At 38.1% G+C, this 18,098-nt stretch overlaps 1 protein-coding gene and 1 long non-coding RNA gene across 4 annotated transcripts in view; one reads left to right on the top strand and one right to left on the bottom strand.

Annotated features, from left to right (window-relative positions):
* LOC134754503 (uncharacterized) overlaps nt 1-18,098 on the top strand; it is a 300,790-nt gene that overhangs the window by 187,003 nt on the left and 95,689 nt on the right. The window lies entirely within an intron of this gene.
* LOC134754115 (uncharacterized) lies at nt 12,197-16,919 on the bottom strand. Of its 3 annotated transcripts, XM_063690192.1 has the most exons (3): nt 15,305-16,919; nt 13,556-13,626; nt 12,197-13,117 (listed from the first exon to the last, which is right to left on the bottom strand). In XM_063690192.1, exons 1-3 carry the CDS (start codon nt 15,336-15,338, stop codon nt 12,842-12,844), a joined length of 381 nt encoding a protein of 126 aa, XP_063546262.1. In that variant the 5' UTR covers nt 15,339-16,919; the 3' UTR covers nt 12,197-12,841. The 3 variants fall into 3 exon arrangements, with proteins under 3 accessions (XP_063546262.1, XP_063546260.1, XP_063546261.1); XM_063690190.1 differs by having other exon boundaries at nt 12,198-13,117; nt 13,556-16,919; XM_063690191.1 differs by having other exon boundaries at nt 12,207-13,626.

The following is an 18,098-nucleotide window of genomic DNA, read 5'->3' as shown; positions in this document are numbered from 1 at the left end:
TCTTCTTTTAAAATTATGGCTTCAGCCCAGTGGGACTATTTCGCCAGTATCAAGGTATTGAGAGGTTTACAAACGACAAAAATTGTACGGTTGTACAAGACAGTGTACGGTGATTTGTTAGCTCTTGTTAGAACAAAAATTTGACAGTTCCGAACAACTGACAGGCCGATATCGTCCGGCGGACTGATAGTCTGTGGGCCCCTTTCGGTAACGACGATGTTAGACATTTTATAATAAAATTTCAACAATATTTAAATTAAATTAGAGAAAGAAGAAAGAAACACGTGATACACATGCGCGCCTGAGTGAGTATTAAGTGTGTCTGATGTGTGGGATATGTGTGTTTACGCGCGAGTGTGTGTTTATTTTATTTTGTACATGTAATGACCATGAAATCTATTTTCGTTGGACATTTTTTTCCACTTTGCAATAAGTCTTTTGCTTTTTAATTGGCTAGAAAAATTTCACAAGCAACCGCGTTTGGAGAAACTTATTGCAATTATACTTAATTGCTATGTATCAAGATGAGCTGGGTGCACATATTATACATACGTTATGCAATGGGTGGCCATGATGCTAGGGTTTTGCGGGACATACCGTAATGTACAAAACTTTGTAATTCATAATGCATTTATAATCATGTGTTACATAAGGTCTTACAAAGAGCATTTTACAGCGCTAGTGTTCACATGAACCCTGTTAGGGTATATAGCAATGTACTTATTAAATAAAACTTAATACTAATAATGCAATTATTATAAAATTTTAACTATTTTTATACAGGGCGGCCAAAAAATAAGTGCAATCCCGTTGCCAGGAAGGTTTTGGGATTATACTGAGCAACTTTTACTATGGGACCAACCACGAAATCGCGAAAAAAAATTTTACCCTCCCATACAAAATGGACCAGCCAAAATGTATGAAACAGTCAAATTTTTTTCGCGAATTCGGAGATGGTCCCATAGTAAAACTTGCTCAGTATAACCCCAAATCCTCACTGGCAACGGGAATGCACTTATTTTTTAGCCACCGTGTATATATAAATTATTAGCTGTACTTTTTACCATATTGTAGGTATGTAGCTATTCGAGTATTTACCAACCTTCTTTCTTTTATAGAAATGCAAGATCCCTTATAGGAATACAAGATCCCTATATAGGGAGGTCGCACGTTCTCACAAAACCTACTTAATTAAAAAATAAAAAGCAGAAAAACAGGTTATTCATAGGACTTTTTACAGACAATGGTGTCGCATCATACATCTATTTTTTTAAACACTACTAGTCCACAGAAAAGACACTCCTTTGTGAATCTTTTTTATTATATAATTTAAGTATTAATCCATTATAGTCATTATAGGTATCACTTAAATAAAAAATAAATAAAATAAAAAGTTGTTTATTAAAAGAAAGAATTTAAAATTACCCAGCAGGCTCAGTGGTCCCACACTAGGCTAGGCCTGTATCGTGGTGATTACATTATTTGTAAAATAACAGTCAACCAATAAAATTAATGTTTGTTTGTCCTACGAAATCTAGCCACGAAATGGTCACCCCGCGTACACCTACAGTACGCTTAAGTCCCATAATGACCATTGCAAGTTCCACTTGCGACTGGAGAATAAAATACTTATAATATATTTTCAACAATTCGAGTTAGGTATTTGAGTTTTGCATGTTGTAAATTGTATTAACGTTAAATTAAGTTTAAATTGTATTAATGTTAGTTTCTGAGCAACATAACTGTCATCATTAATTAGTGGAAACTGTGTGGCTTGTGAATATGTTATCTGTACTATGTGTAATATTGTCTTCGGTTACCGCGATAGTTACTCATGAAATAAAACTATGAAAACGGATTATATCGCGTATATTTAATTTATAATACATCCCGACGTTTCGAACCCTTTACAGCGTTCGTGGTCAACGGGTGACTGAGGAAAAATTACAAAGTGCAAAAATACCCACATACTAAAATAATGAACAATCATAGACTACAAACCTTAAGGCTGGTCGTACATGCAAAATCGGTTCATAAGGCTAGGTATAACGGGATGTATTATAAATTCAATATACGCGATATAATCCGTTTTCATAGTTTTATTTCATGTACTATGTGTGTTGTTTTTGGCTGTTTGTTTCCCAAAGGTTTAAATAAATAAATAAATGAATATAAAAAATAGGTTTGAGTTGAAGGAAAAAACCGTCTAAGTGCGAGTCGGACTCGCGCACGAAGAGTTCCGTACCATTACGCAAAAGAACGGCAAAATAAATTACGTTTGTTGTATGGGAGCCCCACTTAAATATTTATTTTATTCTGCTTTTGGTATTTTTTGTTATGGCGGCAACAGAAATACATCATTAGTGAAAATTTCAACTGTCTAGCTATCACGGTTCAGGAGATACAGCCTGGTGACAGACAGACAGACGGACAGACAGACAGAGGAGTCTTAATAAAATTACATGATCACTAAACCTTATAACACGAAGTCCCCCGTCGCGTCTGTCTGTTCGCGATAAACTCAAAAACAACTAACGGATTTTCATATATATATACAATTACAATATCAAACAATATCACACACACAACGCCTACTCACAAGAGCTAAGCGGAAAAAACTAACTTGCCTTTCACCTCATTTCACAAATTCCCAACAGCACTACTGAAACAAACGCCATTACAATTTGCACCTTATTTCCTTCTCATTTCAATACAACAGCTATTAGAATAACCGCAACAAACGGATACATTTCACAATATTCCAACAATACTTCACAAACAGAAAGCTAATGCAAATTAGACCTTATCCCATTTACATTTAGATACAAGAACTATTAGAATAACCGAAAACAAACCTTGGGCATTTTTAAAGGTGCGTTAAATCACTAAAACTTAACCGACTACAAAGGGGCGTGGATACGCGACTTGGAATTATTCCATGCGTATTCCAGTCATAGACAGAGAACTGGTAGACATTTTGGAGTAGGTCCTTGAGGCAAGCTGAAAATTTGTCTGATAATATTTCTCCTATCATACCGTAACTCAGTACTGCAGCAGTCTGGCTGCAGGGTAGCGGGTCTATACTAAATCAACCCTTAAATTTAAGATTTTTTTGGGACCCAAATAATGTTCGTGAGACAATCTGTAATTTAAAATTGAATATCTAAATAGTCATAAAAAATATGCCAGACGATTTGGTCGGGTCTTTAACCTTGCCAGACGCGTGCAAACATTTTTTTTCAAAAAATTAAAAAAGGGTTTGAGGCAATGTGTAGTTTTTAATATCTAAATAGTCATAAAAAATAAGCCAGACGATTTGGTCGGGGCTTTCTACCTGCCAGACGATCTAGAAAGTTTTGCATGGCACTTACTCGCACGCAAAATTAATTTTGATATCCTGTATAATGTATGCATTACAAAGTTATTGTTGTAGTTCAATAAATTATAAGTATAAAGGTACAAATTAGGATTGTACGATGTGATTGTGAGTGAAAATGTATATATTTATGATAATTATGTATAGTATGAGTATTAGTAGGGATATAGTTAGCTATAGTTTTTGCGAAAATTCCCAGGACAGAGGCGAATTTTTTGTATGAAAAATTGCAACATTAAATGCATTTTTTATCGAAATTACTGCCGTCTAAAATGAAGTCAAAATCAGTCCATCGACTCAATTTTTTGCAAGCTTTCTAATGGGATACCATTAGCTTTCTTTCTTTGGTACCCCACATGATTCTTACAAATAAAAATATAAATTACCTCTCAACCCCCTAAATTTTCCCCTAAAATTAGAAATGGCGGTTTTGACTTATTTACAATATTAGTAATGGTAATTGCTATAATAACTGTTTCAAATTGTAGGTATCTACGTCAAACGGTCTTTTAGGAAAACGCATTTAACGGATTTGTAAGACCAAAGTGATCCCATTCTTCCGTTTTTCAAAACAAAGTTTTGCACGGAACTGACGGAACACTAAAAATGAAATGTTGAATGCCTTACTTCAAATTAGGTCGGGAAATACTACGTATCCGGTACGATGAGTGAAGATGACATGTAAAGGAATTTCAAACAGGTTTAGTTAGACTAAGAAAAGTCTGCAGCGCTCGATAAGAAGTAGTTTTTAAAAATCTGTATGTGACGACACCACAGGAAATGGATTCAATGGTCTTGTTACTTTTGAAATTTTCTACTATATTTTTCGTCTATGAAAAATGTAAGCTGCGCATTATGATTGAATAAATTTAATTCCAACAATTAAATACCTAGATGTCTCTATGATTTTTGATAAGTAATATTAGGAGAACGTGACATTTGGCGTCGTCCATATTTTGGCGAAATTTTTATTTTCTAAGGTAAGAATAAGATTATGAGGTCATCCCTTCGCGCCTACATATTTTAATTAGATTTTTCTACTGACAGTGGGTGTGCCAGAGTGTTTAGCAAGTGAAGGAGATAACAGGGTTTATTAGAGGTCAGATTGGAGGACGAACTAATTACCAGGTTTTGGAATTCGGTTGAGGAGTGGACTCCAGCAGCTTACATTAAGCAGACACATAGCACGAAAAAGTCACTGTTGTAAATTGTCAAAGGTATCCATTTGGCTTCAGACTATTGCTGTTAGAATATGTCTTGTAAGAAATCCAGAGCTAAGATTGAGATATCATTGTTGCATAGCGAGACCTCTCCGGTACGTCCGGCGTTTGCATCAAGATCAACACGGAGAGGCTACATAATGCGGGCGGCTCATTTGTATTCTTTGGTGGAGTATGGCCAGAGAAATATATAAATAAATAAATATTATGGGTCAATCTTACACAAATCGACCTAGCCCCACATTAAGCTTATTAAAGTTTTTCGCCTACGTAGTACGCTGCGTGAGTCAGCGCAAATCTTTAGCAAACGTTTCTTCAAACAAAAGCGTCACTTTTGACACTGACATATCCGATCAATATCGTATCTTTAGCAAATTTTTGACGTATCTTAAAGTTGGAATTAGGCCGCGCATAAGTGCTGAGAGTTGACTTATCTATAGTCCGAAGGCTGGTATGCATTTACGACTTCCCGTCTATTGTCTGATGTGCATTATTCGTTCGTTCACACCGAGGGAATGCAGCGAATCATTTGACCTAGGTATATGTTATAATACCAACCAAATACAACATTATCAAATATGTAAAAACAGGTTACATTTGTATTTCAAACAGCAATATTGATATTTCTAAAGAGAATTTAAGAAAACCGGACAAGTGCAAGTCGGAGTTAATGTTATAGTGGCAACAGAAATACATAATCTCAGCGGAGTCTTAGTAATGGGGTCCCGTTTTTACCCTTTGGGTACGGAACCCTAAAAATTAAATGTTATCGAGGTTTGAATGTCAGTTTTGCTCCTACTCACCCCATTTTACGGTAATTGCTTAAAATGTACGGGTACTGGTACGAGCGATATTCACGCACGAATTAGCCTCATGCATAAAGTTTATATTTGAACGAAATATGTTTTATTCGGATGTTTGTTACCGTTATATCATGTTACAAATGCATTTCCGTTTTCAAATTACCATTTAATTACTTAAAATTATAAATAAAAAGTACAAAAATTTGCCCGCGAAAAGCTAGTGAACGAAACGCTCGAAACGCCACGTGACGTCACGTGTTCGACAGATTAATGTCATTAGTAGCAAACGTCAGTTGGACCGCCCAACGTGTGACGTCATCACGCTCTGTCGAATTCGAGCCAAAAATTATGAGCGTTTCAACCGCTCAAAAATTTTCAACATTTTAAATATTTTTTAATAAAATAATGTTAAGGTTTACAAAAGTATTTTTATCATTTCCGGTGTTCCAACGATATAAATTATGAATCCAAAAATAAAAATAAATTCATGCATGGAGCTAATTATAACAAAATGACATCATTCAGACATCGTTTTGGAAGTCGCTAAATAAACATTTATCTTTGACAAGTACAGTCTCTAAACACACTTAAGAATCGAAGGTCATAACAAGCATAAATGTCTTGTTTGCTTGTTTGCAACCGTTACGCGCTAATGTGTTAAAGATACACAAACACAAAAAAGTTAATATTTTTCTGTGGAGTCACAGACTTAGTGTAAGGCCTGAGTGAACGCTCGAGTTGGGCGTGCAGCGGGGCGGGACGTGCGGCGTGCATGTTAAACAAATGCAAACGTATAGGAGCGGCCTTAGTGCACGCTGTTCAAATTACTCGTGAGCCCGATGTCACGCTGGACGCCCCGCCGAACGCTCCGCTTTGAGCGTCCACTCAGGCCTTACACTTAATGTTGAGTTAAGGGGCTTACTGACTATCAGTCCGCCGGACGATATCGGCCTGTCAGTTGTTCGGAACTGTAAAATTTTTGTTCTGACAGGCCGATATCGTCCGGCAGACTGATTGTCAGTGGGCCCCTTCAGGCTGTTCACAAACTGACTTGAATGTGCATAGGTTCAGATAACGGAGATTTAAAAAGTCTTATCGCTTGTTTGGATCACGATACTTAATTACGGCTGTCAACAATTTTTATTAGCAATCTTGAGATCTTTCTTGAGGGACCGTATCGATTCAAATCCTGAGTTTTTGACTGGTTCGATAGAAAAAATAAAACCGTGCGAGTCGGACTTGCCCACCGAGGGTTCCGTACTTTTTAGTATTTACCGCGTGTTGTTCTATATATGGCCGTTATAAATTCTACTCTATTGATAGCTATTCAAGTTCAAATTTAAACAAATAATTCTTAAGGTCATGCAGTAAAAGGCGAAGCTTGTTTCTCATAATTTTGGCGTCCTCATATTGTTCGGAACTGTAAAATTTTTGTTCTAACTGACAGCCCGATATCATCAGGCGGAAGAATAGTCAGTGGTCCCCTTTACAGCGTTCGTGGTCAACGGGTGACTGAGGGAAAGGACCACGAACGCTGTAGAGGGTTCGAAACGTCGGGATGCATTATAAATTCATTATACGCGATTCTATAGTTTTATTTCACGAGTAACTATCGTATTACTAATTTTGTGCTATCGTGGTGACCGAAGACAATATTTTTCATGGTTTTGAATTGGTTTTGATAAGACCTAGAATATCAGTCGCGCTGATTGGTGCATTCGAAATGAAGTGAGTCGTGCTTGAGTGCCAATTACCAAAATTATCGTCATAGTCGTATCAAAACCATAGCAAATTGTTGAAGCTGATTCGGGCTCATATGCTTACTTCGTTTTTTTAGCATTAGAAATAGAGTAAACACTGTTTACGTCTTTTTATTGAGAAACGCTTTAGTAACAGTAACTATTATTGTTTTTCAAGTGTTTTATTCAAAATTATTTTTCAATAAAAGACACGCAATTGTTTACTTACTTGCAATGTTCTGCCACCAGAGTGCAGCACTAGCCTTTTTAGTAAACCATATAGTAACTTATACATACTGTACCTTTAACTGGTTTTTGACAAGTTTTCAGATATAATAAAATATGACATTGATGCATCAAGGCGGTTTGCTTACAGAGGACCTACCGGGAAACGCGAATCCGAAGATTCGCTATCTGCCTCTTTACCGCTCGAATATGCAAGAGTGACAGAGATGTTAGATAAAGAAATTTTCTGGTTTCACGATAGACACTCAGATTGTGGTAGTGGCGCCCTGGTGCCCCCTAAGCAGAGATTCGCGTAATATTCCCTTTTCTAAATAGGTAAACGAGGTATAGGGAGCGTGCATGAACTATAGAGGGCAGCACAGGAGCCGTCAGATTTTTGGCACGAGGCGTAAATGTAAAGTTTATGCTTCCGATGCAGACCACAAGATGGCAGACCCTCCAACGCGCACGGCCTCTGTAGTCAATTGTCAATCTTAAGGCCGTTCTAGGCCGGTTTGCCGCTATCACTGTGTCACTGTCACATTTCGCAAGAAAGAACGGGAAAGACCATGCGCGCCAAGTCTCAATTTTTATCGAATTTTGACGATTTTTATTTATTTTAAAAACGTTACCTTACAATATCGAAATTCGAAAGCGGTCAAATTACTATTTAAGTTAACATTGTTTTTTCTTCTTTTTTTTAGTTTATAGTGTCACAATAAATAACCGAGTAAAGTTGGATTAAAAGTCCTAGTTAGCGGTTACTTTAGGAATTAATTGTATAGAGCGAAGTGTCATAATTCGTGTATCGGAAGCTTATAAATTAAAGATATATAATTAAGAACTACGTATATTTTTTCTACGTCTACGAATATCAAAGTCTCTTAGAAAAATATGATCATATACGGAGATTTATCGCCTTCTGGCTCAGGGAACCGCCATTTTCGCGCGTTTCGCGATAACGCGTCAGATCCGCGAATCTTAAGAAACATGTTTGTGAGCATTGCTCATCGGAATGTAGTAGTGGTTGCCTAATTATCTTTAGTGCTTTCTAAATCGAAGGGTATTCGAATTTTATAAATAAAATTGATTCAAGACGATAGTTTTTTTTTAAAGTAATGGTACATTTGAAACTATATTAGGTTCACGAAACTTACCTTTAACGGGGAAATGATGCACTAATTTTCTTCTCCATGCAGAACCTCAAAATAAGTAATAGTATTATCATACAGAACGGCCACGCACCGCCCCGCCCCGACTTGAATGACCTCGCCCCGCAACACCAGATTGACGGTCGTTTGCCGGCCGCTCAGTACTATTTTTAAGCAACTTACTCACACTATGACGCGTGTACAGACGTGCCGTTCACACATAGAAATGTAAGTGAATTTTGATGTATAGCGTGTCCGCCCTGTGACAAAACGCAGTCTCCATTTTACTCCCTGGATACTGACATTATAGAAAATGCTTTTACACAATTTATTGACCATACCTATCTATGCCCCTTTGTTTTATTGTTTTCAATTTATTTATTATTGTAAGTTAGTATCGAATAATAAATTCAATACAAATTATAAGCCTAAAATATTTTGCCAGTTAGTTTAAAACATATATACCTACTTGCGATCAATAAACATGGCTGGCAAGAGCTCGCTAACTCAGCGCAGCGGATTCCTAAGGCTTCACGTAAACTATCCGTTCCTAGAATTATTAACTACTACGGGGACATAACCCTTAGGAAAGGAATTAGTACAATCGGATTAGGTCTAACCTCGAAATCCTTCCAAAGTTATGAAATTTGGTATGTATGTTAACTAAAGGTCTCTTTTTCGTCCACACTATTTGACATTTGGGGACCTCGAGGAATCGCAGCCATCTTGGATAATGTGTACCATCCTGGAGAAATTTGCGTTTTACTTTAAATATACGTTCTCTATGAAAATATGGTATGGTATGGTATTCCCAAAAAAGTTTGCAAATGCAAAACGTTTTTTAAGTTACTTTTTTTTTTTACATGTAGGTAATGTAAATTGCAATAAAAAGGATTGTTTGTGGCATAAACAAATCTAATCTGTTGATGAATACAAGTTAGGTACTCTTGTCTTAATACAATATAAAACTGATGTATTATTAGACTTATACTGACTTATATTAAAACGGAGCTTTCTTCTAGAAATATGGCTCGGCTAGGGGATATAAGGGTATAAGCGCTAAATCTGGATTCAGCTATTATTTTCTATAACAAGATGTATCCTCAAATGTCAAATAGTGTGGACATGAAAAAGAGACCTTTAATTAACATAGATACCAAATTTCATAATTTTGGAAGGATTTCGAGGGTAGACCTAATCCGATTGTACTAAATTCCATACTTACTTAATAGTTTGGCTGAAGCCATAAGACGTGAAAATAATAAGTCTAAATTTAAATAGTAACATACCATAATATATTGTAGTAATTAATTACCTACTAAGTATAAGTTATTTAAGTTAGATAACTAGAGACTGTCAAACTCAGTGTTGAGTTTTGCGGGGCTCTAACTATATTTAAAAATACCACTATATTTTATTAAATAAATAAATAAAATAATTCATTACCGTTACCCGGGATAAAAATACGTTATTCTCGGCAACTCGGAAATTTCATTATATCACCAAACTACAACATAAAAATTTCAAGGCATCAAGCATAGGTACTCAAATAAAGTTAAATAAATAGTTCTGTTTTAAAATATCATCTTATATAGGAAATAATGTCAGCTTTCTCGATAAACTTTCCTAATAGCTACTAAATAAAGTGTGTAAATTCAATACGGGCGAATATTTAAACGGTGGTTAGGATAGGACCCAAGAAGTATTTTGCATAGAAATACAATAAAAATATTATAAACACAAAATAATTCGGCGGTTGGAAGCAACACAAAAAGTTGCGAAATACGAGCTTTTTAAAGTAACTGTCAACGCTTGTTTGTTGGCAGTTTTTTTTTATACAACGTCGGTGGCAATCAAGCATACGGCCCGCCTGATGGTAAGCAGTTACCGTAGCCTATGGACACCTGCAACACCGATAATACACGCGCGTTGCCGACCCTTTAAAAACCTGTACACTCCTTCAGTTACAGTTACTATAAACAGATCGTATCTCGTAATGTCGTGTCATGTTATGTCTCGTAATTCGTAATAGTGCTGCTCGGTAAATTCAAAAATTAATTACTGTGTCATATTTTGCCTTCGACTGTACATCTATTAAAGAAAAAAATAATATGGTTGTGTGTAAAGTCGGTTTACGGACGATAATTTTGCGTAATAACGTCATAAGAAAACATTGATGAATCCTATATATAGATAGGATTTTGTCACGTTACCATGGAGAAATGGCCACAACGTGGCTGTAACGTTACCATGGAGATCTGTCCACAACGTGACACTTGTTCGTGCATACTACCGGTGTTCATCGATTTATAAGACGTTATGGGCCGAAAAGGAGATGGCGGGACGACTTGGACGCATTTTATCCGGATTGGCGGGAAACTACAAATGACAGGGTCAAGTGGAGGAAACGAGGGGAGGCCTTTGCCCAGCAGTGGGACACTAAACCAGGACACTAAACTAGTAAAAAAAGAACACGTCAAAAGGAAAAAGTAACACAAAATTAGCAAAGTTATACAAGCTAGCCTTGATCCCAACATTTATAATTTAGTATGTATTAACATTACATTTAACGTCAATAACAACGTAAATATTGCACAAGATGTGCTAAGAATCGATTCGATGATTTGACTGTTACATTCGTAAACACACACTAACGTAAACATTCTAGCAAATGTACAGAATAGGTGAGCTACAGAGGCATATAGTACCTTCAGTACTCCTAGCGTACAGTCGCCATCAGATATATCGGAGCGGCTCAGACGCTCACAATATCTGAACACGCCTCTATTGTCAGGGCGTTAGAGTGCGTGTTCAGATATTGTGAACACCTCGGGCGGTCCAATATATCTGATGGTGACTGTACAATTTCGTTCGATAGCGTGAAGGACGTACGCGTGTGCGTTGAGTTCCCGGCAAGCTCGGCCGAATTTCACCTTCCCATACTTTTTTTTTGACACAGGGGTAATTGCATTTACGCATCTCAGCCCATTGGGGGGGTGGTATGTGGGACTCGCTCCTCCCGTAACTCCCTCTGCTAGGCAACTGTTACCTGTTTTTGCCCTTTCCAGTACTTATTAACTAATAATTCTAAATTGCGTAATTAGTTATCTCTACCCAGGTAGCATTTATACGTCATTATGACGTCAGCCACGTCTTTATGGCATCATAATGACGTCATTGTTACGTCATAATGACGTGGCTGACGTCGTCGTTGAGAAGTCGGCGTTGAGAAGTGTATGTGGGGTGAGATTACAAGATAGAATTAGGAACAGTGTGATAAGGGAAAAGTGTGGACTGAGCGAAGATGTAGTGACAAAAATTGAGAAAGGTATGTTGAGATGGTTTGGACACGTGGAAAGAATGAGTGAAAGGAGGCTAACAAAGAGTATATAAGGGAGAGGTAGAAACGGGAGTTGGAAGGGGCAGACCTCGGCGGACTCTCTGATCAGATCGGGGAAATCCTGAAGAAAGGCCAGGTCAAGAGCACCCTAAACCGGCGAGCGTGTATGAGGAATGTTATGAAAGTGAAGGAAGCGAAAGAGGTATGTCAGGATCGTAGCCAGTGGAAATCCGTGGTCTCTGCCTACCCCTCCGGGAAATAGGCGTGATTATATGTATGTATGTATTATGACGTTGTTCAGCGTTGGAGGTAATGGCGACCAAATGAAAGCAGAGAATCTGATATCTTAATTTAATGTTTTACAGAAGGCTGGTTAGAAAAAGTGGGCTTATCTACATACATGTAGAAGCTTATATAGTAAAGTACAGCGCCACACTATGACACTACGGATTGGTTAGGAACTATTACATACATTGACATAGCTAACAGCTTATTGAGCACTTAAACTAGTACACAATAGTTTCGGTAGATGTCACCTTTACATATCATAGGACGATTGAGAGACTTAATCTGTCTAGATTAGGTAAGTAGGTACTTAGGTATGCTAATACCTACTTATCTGCTACTTGTTAAGATAGGTCTTAACATTTTGCCACCCCTTGAAATAGTTAATGTTTTATGAGTAACATTAGGTATTTCAAAGAATAGGCTTTATACATTTTACCTATCAGTAAGGATGGGCAGAGTTCTTTGTTACGAGTTATAGTTAGGTAATTACTTAAATTTTAATTAGATCTGTGCCCATTCTTATAAATGAAACAACAATAGGAAATGATTTTTATTTTAAATAGGGAGTAGGTATTCTAATTATGTACATAGGTACTAGGTAAGTAAGGTAATTTAGGTACTTAATTATACTTATTTGACACTTAGTTATAATTATTTGAACTTTACATTAGGTTGGTACTGTTGGTAGGTATTTACTACTTATATGACTTCACCCGAAGTAGGTAATGGACAAATGTTATTGAACGCGCGTTGGATGTCCCCTCTGGCGGTTCGGATGACGGCCACCCTGGTGACGCCATCCCGGCCCGGCTGCGTCGCGACGATCTTGCCCAGCCTCCACCGGCAGGGCGGCAGACGCTCGTCTCGTACCAGGACGACGGTGTCGACTGCGAGGCTTGGGCCGCGCGCGCTCCTCCACTTCGTGCGTTCCTGCAGCGTTCCGATGTAGTCACGTGACCAGCGCCGCCAGAAGTCCTGCGTGATTTGTTGCAAAAGTTGATAGTGAGTTAATCGGTTCTTTGGTACATGGTTATAATCTTCGTCCGGAAGTGAATTTGGTGCTTTTCCAATTAAAAAGTGAGCTGGCGTAAGGACAGGATAGTCAGGATTTGAACTAGGTAAGGGACATAGTGGCCTAGAATTTACCATAGATTCTACCTGATATAGGATTGATACAAATTGTTCGTAAGTTAACAAAGATAACCCTAACACTCTTTTTAAATGATATTTGGTAAGTTTTATACTAGATTCCCATAGGGACCCCATATGAGGTGTATAGACAGGAATAAAACTCCATTTTATGCCCTCGTCTGCGCAATGAGATACTAGCTCGCTCGAGCTGTCCTGTAGGTATTTTTGTAAATCTTTTAGCTCGTTACTAGCCCCATGAAAGGTTGTTGAATTGTCACTCACCAACTCCTTCGGTTTACCTCTCCTGGCGATGAATCGTCGCAGCGCCGCCAGGAAATTGGCTGACTCGAGCCCTGTAATTAATTCGAGATGAATTGCCTTTGTTGCAAAACAAATAAACACTGCTATATAGCACTTAGAGACCTTGTAACCACGTCCTGTCCTATCTCTAATGTTATAAGGTCCTCCATAATCGATACCCGTGATAGCAAAGGGGGGGGAAGGATTTACCCTTGAGGGGGGTAAGTTTCCCATTATAGGGTTAGTAGTCTTTGGATTTGCTCTAAAACACGGAACGCATTTATTTACAATTTTCGAGGCTAACATCCTACCTTTTGTTGGCCAGATGCGCTCGCGAATAGTTGAAAGTAATAACTGAGGGCCAGCGTGCAGAGTACGTATATGTGCGTTTGCCATCAGTAGTTTGGTAAGCGCGTGCTCGTGACTTAATATTAAAGGATGTTTTTTTTCATATGCATAATGCGAAAGACCGATTCGTCCGCCTACGCGAACGAGTCCGTCCTTCATGAATGGGTGTAAAGATAATATTTTTGATTTGTTAAGAACCGGTTTATTGTTTTGCAATAATTTATATTCGTGTGGGAATGATTCCATTTGTGCATGTCTAATTAATGCGTGATCCGATTTTTTTAATTCTTCTACGGACAATGGTCCTGATAATTTATTATTTGGATTAATTGTTCGAGTTTTATTTTTTGTATTATATATAAATCGAAGTATGTATGCTAATACATGAATAAGTGTTTTATCGCTTGACCACCTGTGGAAAAGATATTGTATCGTGTCGTTAGATTCTGTGCTAATAGCCAAGGTGAGAGTTATGTTTACGTCGCTCTCGGCCTCGGGTGCATGATTTAGTGACTCAGAATCGTGGGTCGGCCATGTGTCCGGACTTTGGGTCAACCACGCCGGCCCAGACCACCATAACTGGTTGGTTTCCAGCTTGCCTGGTGCTACCCCTCGGGACAAAAGGTCGGCGGGGTTATCCTCCGAGCGGACCCATGACCACTCGTGCTTGTTTGTAAGTGATAATACTTTTGTGACTCTGTTACTAACAAAACAAGTTAATTTAGGGTTACTATTTTTTATCCAACATAATGTTATTTTTGAATCTGACCACAGGTTGATTCCGGAAACGTCACATTTTAATGCTCGTTTTATTTTGTCGACATGTGTCGCGAGCAGTAAACTGGAACAAAGTTCCAAATTTGGAATAGTTTGGGGTTGTATTGGACTTATTTTTGATTTTGAGTAAAGTAGGTGAACTTGTACGTTTCCTACTCTATCGCTTGATCGTATATAGATGGCAGCGCCATAGGCTTTAATACTACTGTCACAGAACCCATGAATTTGTATCGTTACATAATTGGGTATGACTGTACATCTCGAAATTTTCAATTGGTTTAATAAAAACAAGTCTCGATAGAATGTGTTCCATTCTTGGATCAAGTCTTGTGTTAATTCGGTATCCCAATCTAATTGAGCCTTAAATAATTTTTGAATAAATATTTTGGCTACTACAATTACTGGTCCCGTCAAGCCTAGGGGGTCGAAAATGGACGAAATTACCCCTAGTACCTTTCTTTTGGTGATTGGGTGTGAAATTTGGTTTTCTTTAATGGTATACATAAGCTCATCTGAGTCACTAGACCACGCTAAACCCAGGACCTTATGTGTTTTATCTCCAAATTCGGTTGTGTGTGTGTTTTGGTGTGTGTGTGTTTCGCTCACCCGTTTTATGATGACTTCGGAATTGGACTTCCATTTCCGCAGCGTGAAGTTGGCTCCCCGCAGGATCTCGTTCACCTGTGATGCAGTTTCAGCTACCTGATTCTCGTCGTCGCCGCCGGCGATAAAATCGTCCATGTAGAACTGGTTCGCTATGGCCTCTGCAGCTGCTGGAAATGTGTGTTGGTTTTCGTTTGACAATTGTAACAAACATCTGGTTGCAATATGTGGTGCTGACTTTAAGCCGAAACTTAATGTGGTCAGCATATAAATTTGGAGTCGTTGGTGAGTATTTTCCCGCCAAAATATGCATTGTAGGTATTGTTGATTTGGTTTAACATAAATACATCTGTACATTTTTTGTATGTCAGCGTTAATAACATATTGGTATTTTCGGAATCGTAGAAGTATATTTATGAGTTCGTCCTGTATTATTGAGCCTTTGTATTGGATATCATTCAAAGAAATGCCGTTATCAGTTCTGCATGAGCAGTCGAAAACAATTCGAATAGGGGTTGAGGGGGAGTCGCGAAAAACAGCTTGGTGGGGTAGAAAATTACATGGGCCATCATAATTATCTTGTAATTGAATCATATGGCCAGCTTGTTCGAACTCGCGCATGAAATTCACATATTTATCTTTAAATTCGGGGTTCCGCTCGAACTTGGATTCTAATGTTTTGAACCTCCGATATGCTATGTGCCTAGATTGACCTAACTTGGTAGGTGGCTGCTTTAATGGAAGTTCTATTTCGAAATTACCCTCAGAGTTGTGAGTGTGAGTTTTCAGAAATATATCCTCACATTGTTTTTCATCATAGGGTAAATTTGGTGCGGAACCCTCCTCTATTTCCCAAAACTTTTTTAATTGAGTTTCTACTGTAACTTTACATTGAATGGCAGACTCGGTTTTTTTTTGTACGGAACCCGTGACTATCCATCCTAATCGCGAGCGTCTCAGAACCGGTAATCCGGGCCCGAGCTTGTATTTACCGGTAAGAAGTAAATCAAAGAATATCTCCCCACCGATAAGCAAATCTACATCTTGAGCTAAGTTAAACTCGTCATCAGCTAATTTATAACGCGACGGAATGTGCCAACGTTGCACGTTTGGTATTAAAATGTTGGTAGTACAAATTATAGGCGTAATAAAACAGGACAAATTCGTTGTAAAGGTTCCGTCTAAGGAATGCAATGTTACGTCACACGATTCTAAAAGGCTAGACACTTTTTCATTGAAACCTATGACATTTAAGGCAAGTTGTTCCTTGTTTAATTGTAACTTTTTGGCCGCGTTTTCGGTAATGAAATTTTCTTGCGAGCCATTGTCTAAAAATGCCTTCATTTTATGCACATTGTTATGCTTATCCCTAACGAGCACTTGGGCTGTTGTAAGGAAAACTGACCTATTTCGCGCATTGTTTATTTGTTTTTCGATTAAAGTGTTATTCGACAAGGTAGTCTCGATTTGACTAGAACTCGGTTGTTCGTCGATTAACGTTGATATTGGTAATCGCGTTGGTACGGGGTTACTACCTACATGAGTGTTGGTATTTGGTTTGTGTAGTAACGTATGATGCTTGCCCTTACATACTCGACATGTACTGGCCCTGCAGTTTGTTAAGTCGGGGTCACTGACGTCACTTTGCTACTTGGGTGTGGGAGGCGGATTTTAGCTCGCTCGTAAGGATGGAGGCAAAAAAAATCTCATCTGGTTCACCGCGAATGTCCCCGACCTACCATTTCGCTACTCTATGCATTTTTATATCATCATCATGACTTTACAGATTTTTAACAAACAATCGTTTGCAGATGATTACGATCAATTATTAAGCAGTGTTCCTGCAATATCCTTGTCATCAACTGCACGTTTAAGTTTGTATTCTTCTTGTTTTCTTTGCACTTACAATTTTAAAGTGAGAGAAATTTTCGAATTATTTCGTCATTATATTTGCGTGTTTTCATTTTAAATGGCTACTTTTCGACGTGAAACTTCCTAATTTACATGTGAAAAGAAATATGATAAGTCATATGGAGTATTGTAACATATAAAGCAGGTCATACGTTAAAACAAAGTTTATCCTTGAGGGGATTTGGCTATAGTAGAAACTTAGACCCCCTTGTTTGTGTTGGGTGAAATGTTCGGATTGAACACTTCACCATTTATATTTTTCGCCAAGCCAGCTAGTAAAGGCTCTCTTGATTGTTATAAAACTGATAAGAAAGTTGCATTTTATTCACATGTGAGGCAAAGTAATCAAATTCAAGAAAAGAGCGTACTCCCATCTTAAAGGTTGGCAACGCACTTACAACCCCTCTGGTGTTGCGGGTGTCGCTTCTCTTAATCGCTTACCATCAGGTGATCCGTCTGCTCGTTTGCCTCCTATTTCATAAAAAAAATGCAAATTTTGAGTTGTTTTCTTTTGTATGATTTTGGATGATAACATGATTTGCTTCGATTTTGTTTAATATTTTACAGTTAGTATTTTTCTTGTGTTGGTGTGATGAAAATTTTTGTGTGAAAAACGGAAGGTCCGATCGCTGTGTCTCGCTCCAACCTATGGTTGTCGCCTTAGCCTAAGCACAGAATAAATTATTATTTACCATACAGAACGGCCACGCACCGCCCCGCCCCGACTCGAATTACCTCGCCCCGTGACACCAGATTGACGGCCGTTTGCCGGCCGCTCAGTACTATTTTTAAGCAACTATGACGCATGACGCGTGTACAGACGTGCCGTTAACACATAGAAACGCAAGTAATTTTTGATGTATAGCGTGTCCGCCCTATGGCCTAA

This window comes from Cydia strobilella, chromosome Z, assembly GCF_947568885.1.
Source record: "Cydia strobilella chromosome Z, ilCydStro3.1, whole genome shotgun sequence".
In the NCBI taxonomy this organism is placed as follows: domain Eukaryota; kingdom Metazoa; phylum Arthropoda; class Insecta; order Lepidoptera; family Tortricidae; genus Cydia; species Cydia strobilella.
This window is presented reverse-complemented; position numbering and strand designations above follow the sequence as displayed.

What these genes read in the sequence shown, in the direction of transcription:
- LOC134754115 (XM_063690190.1), bottom strand. Translation starts at nt 16,645, where the DNA reads ATGAAGGCATTTTTAGACAATGGCTCGCAAGAAAATTTCATTACCGAA. An exon ending in GAGGTAAACCGAAGGAGTTG is followed by an intron (nt 13,118 to 13,555) that starts GTGAGTGACAAT and finishes CAAATCACGCAG; the next exon opens with GACTTCTGGCGGCGCTGGTC.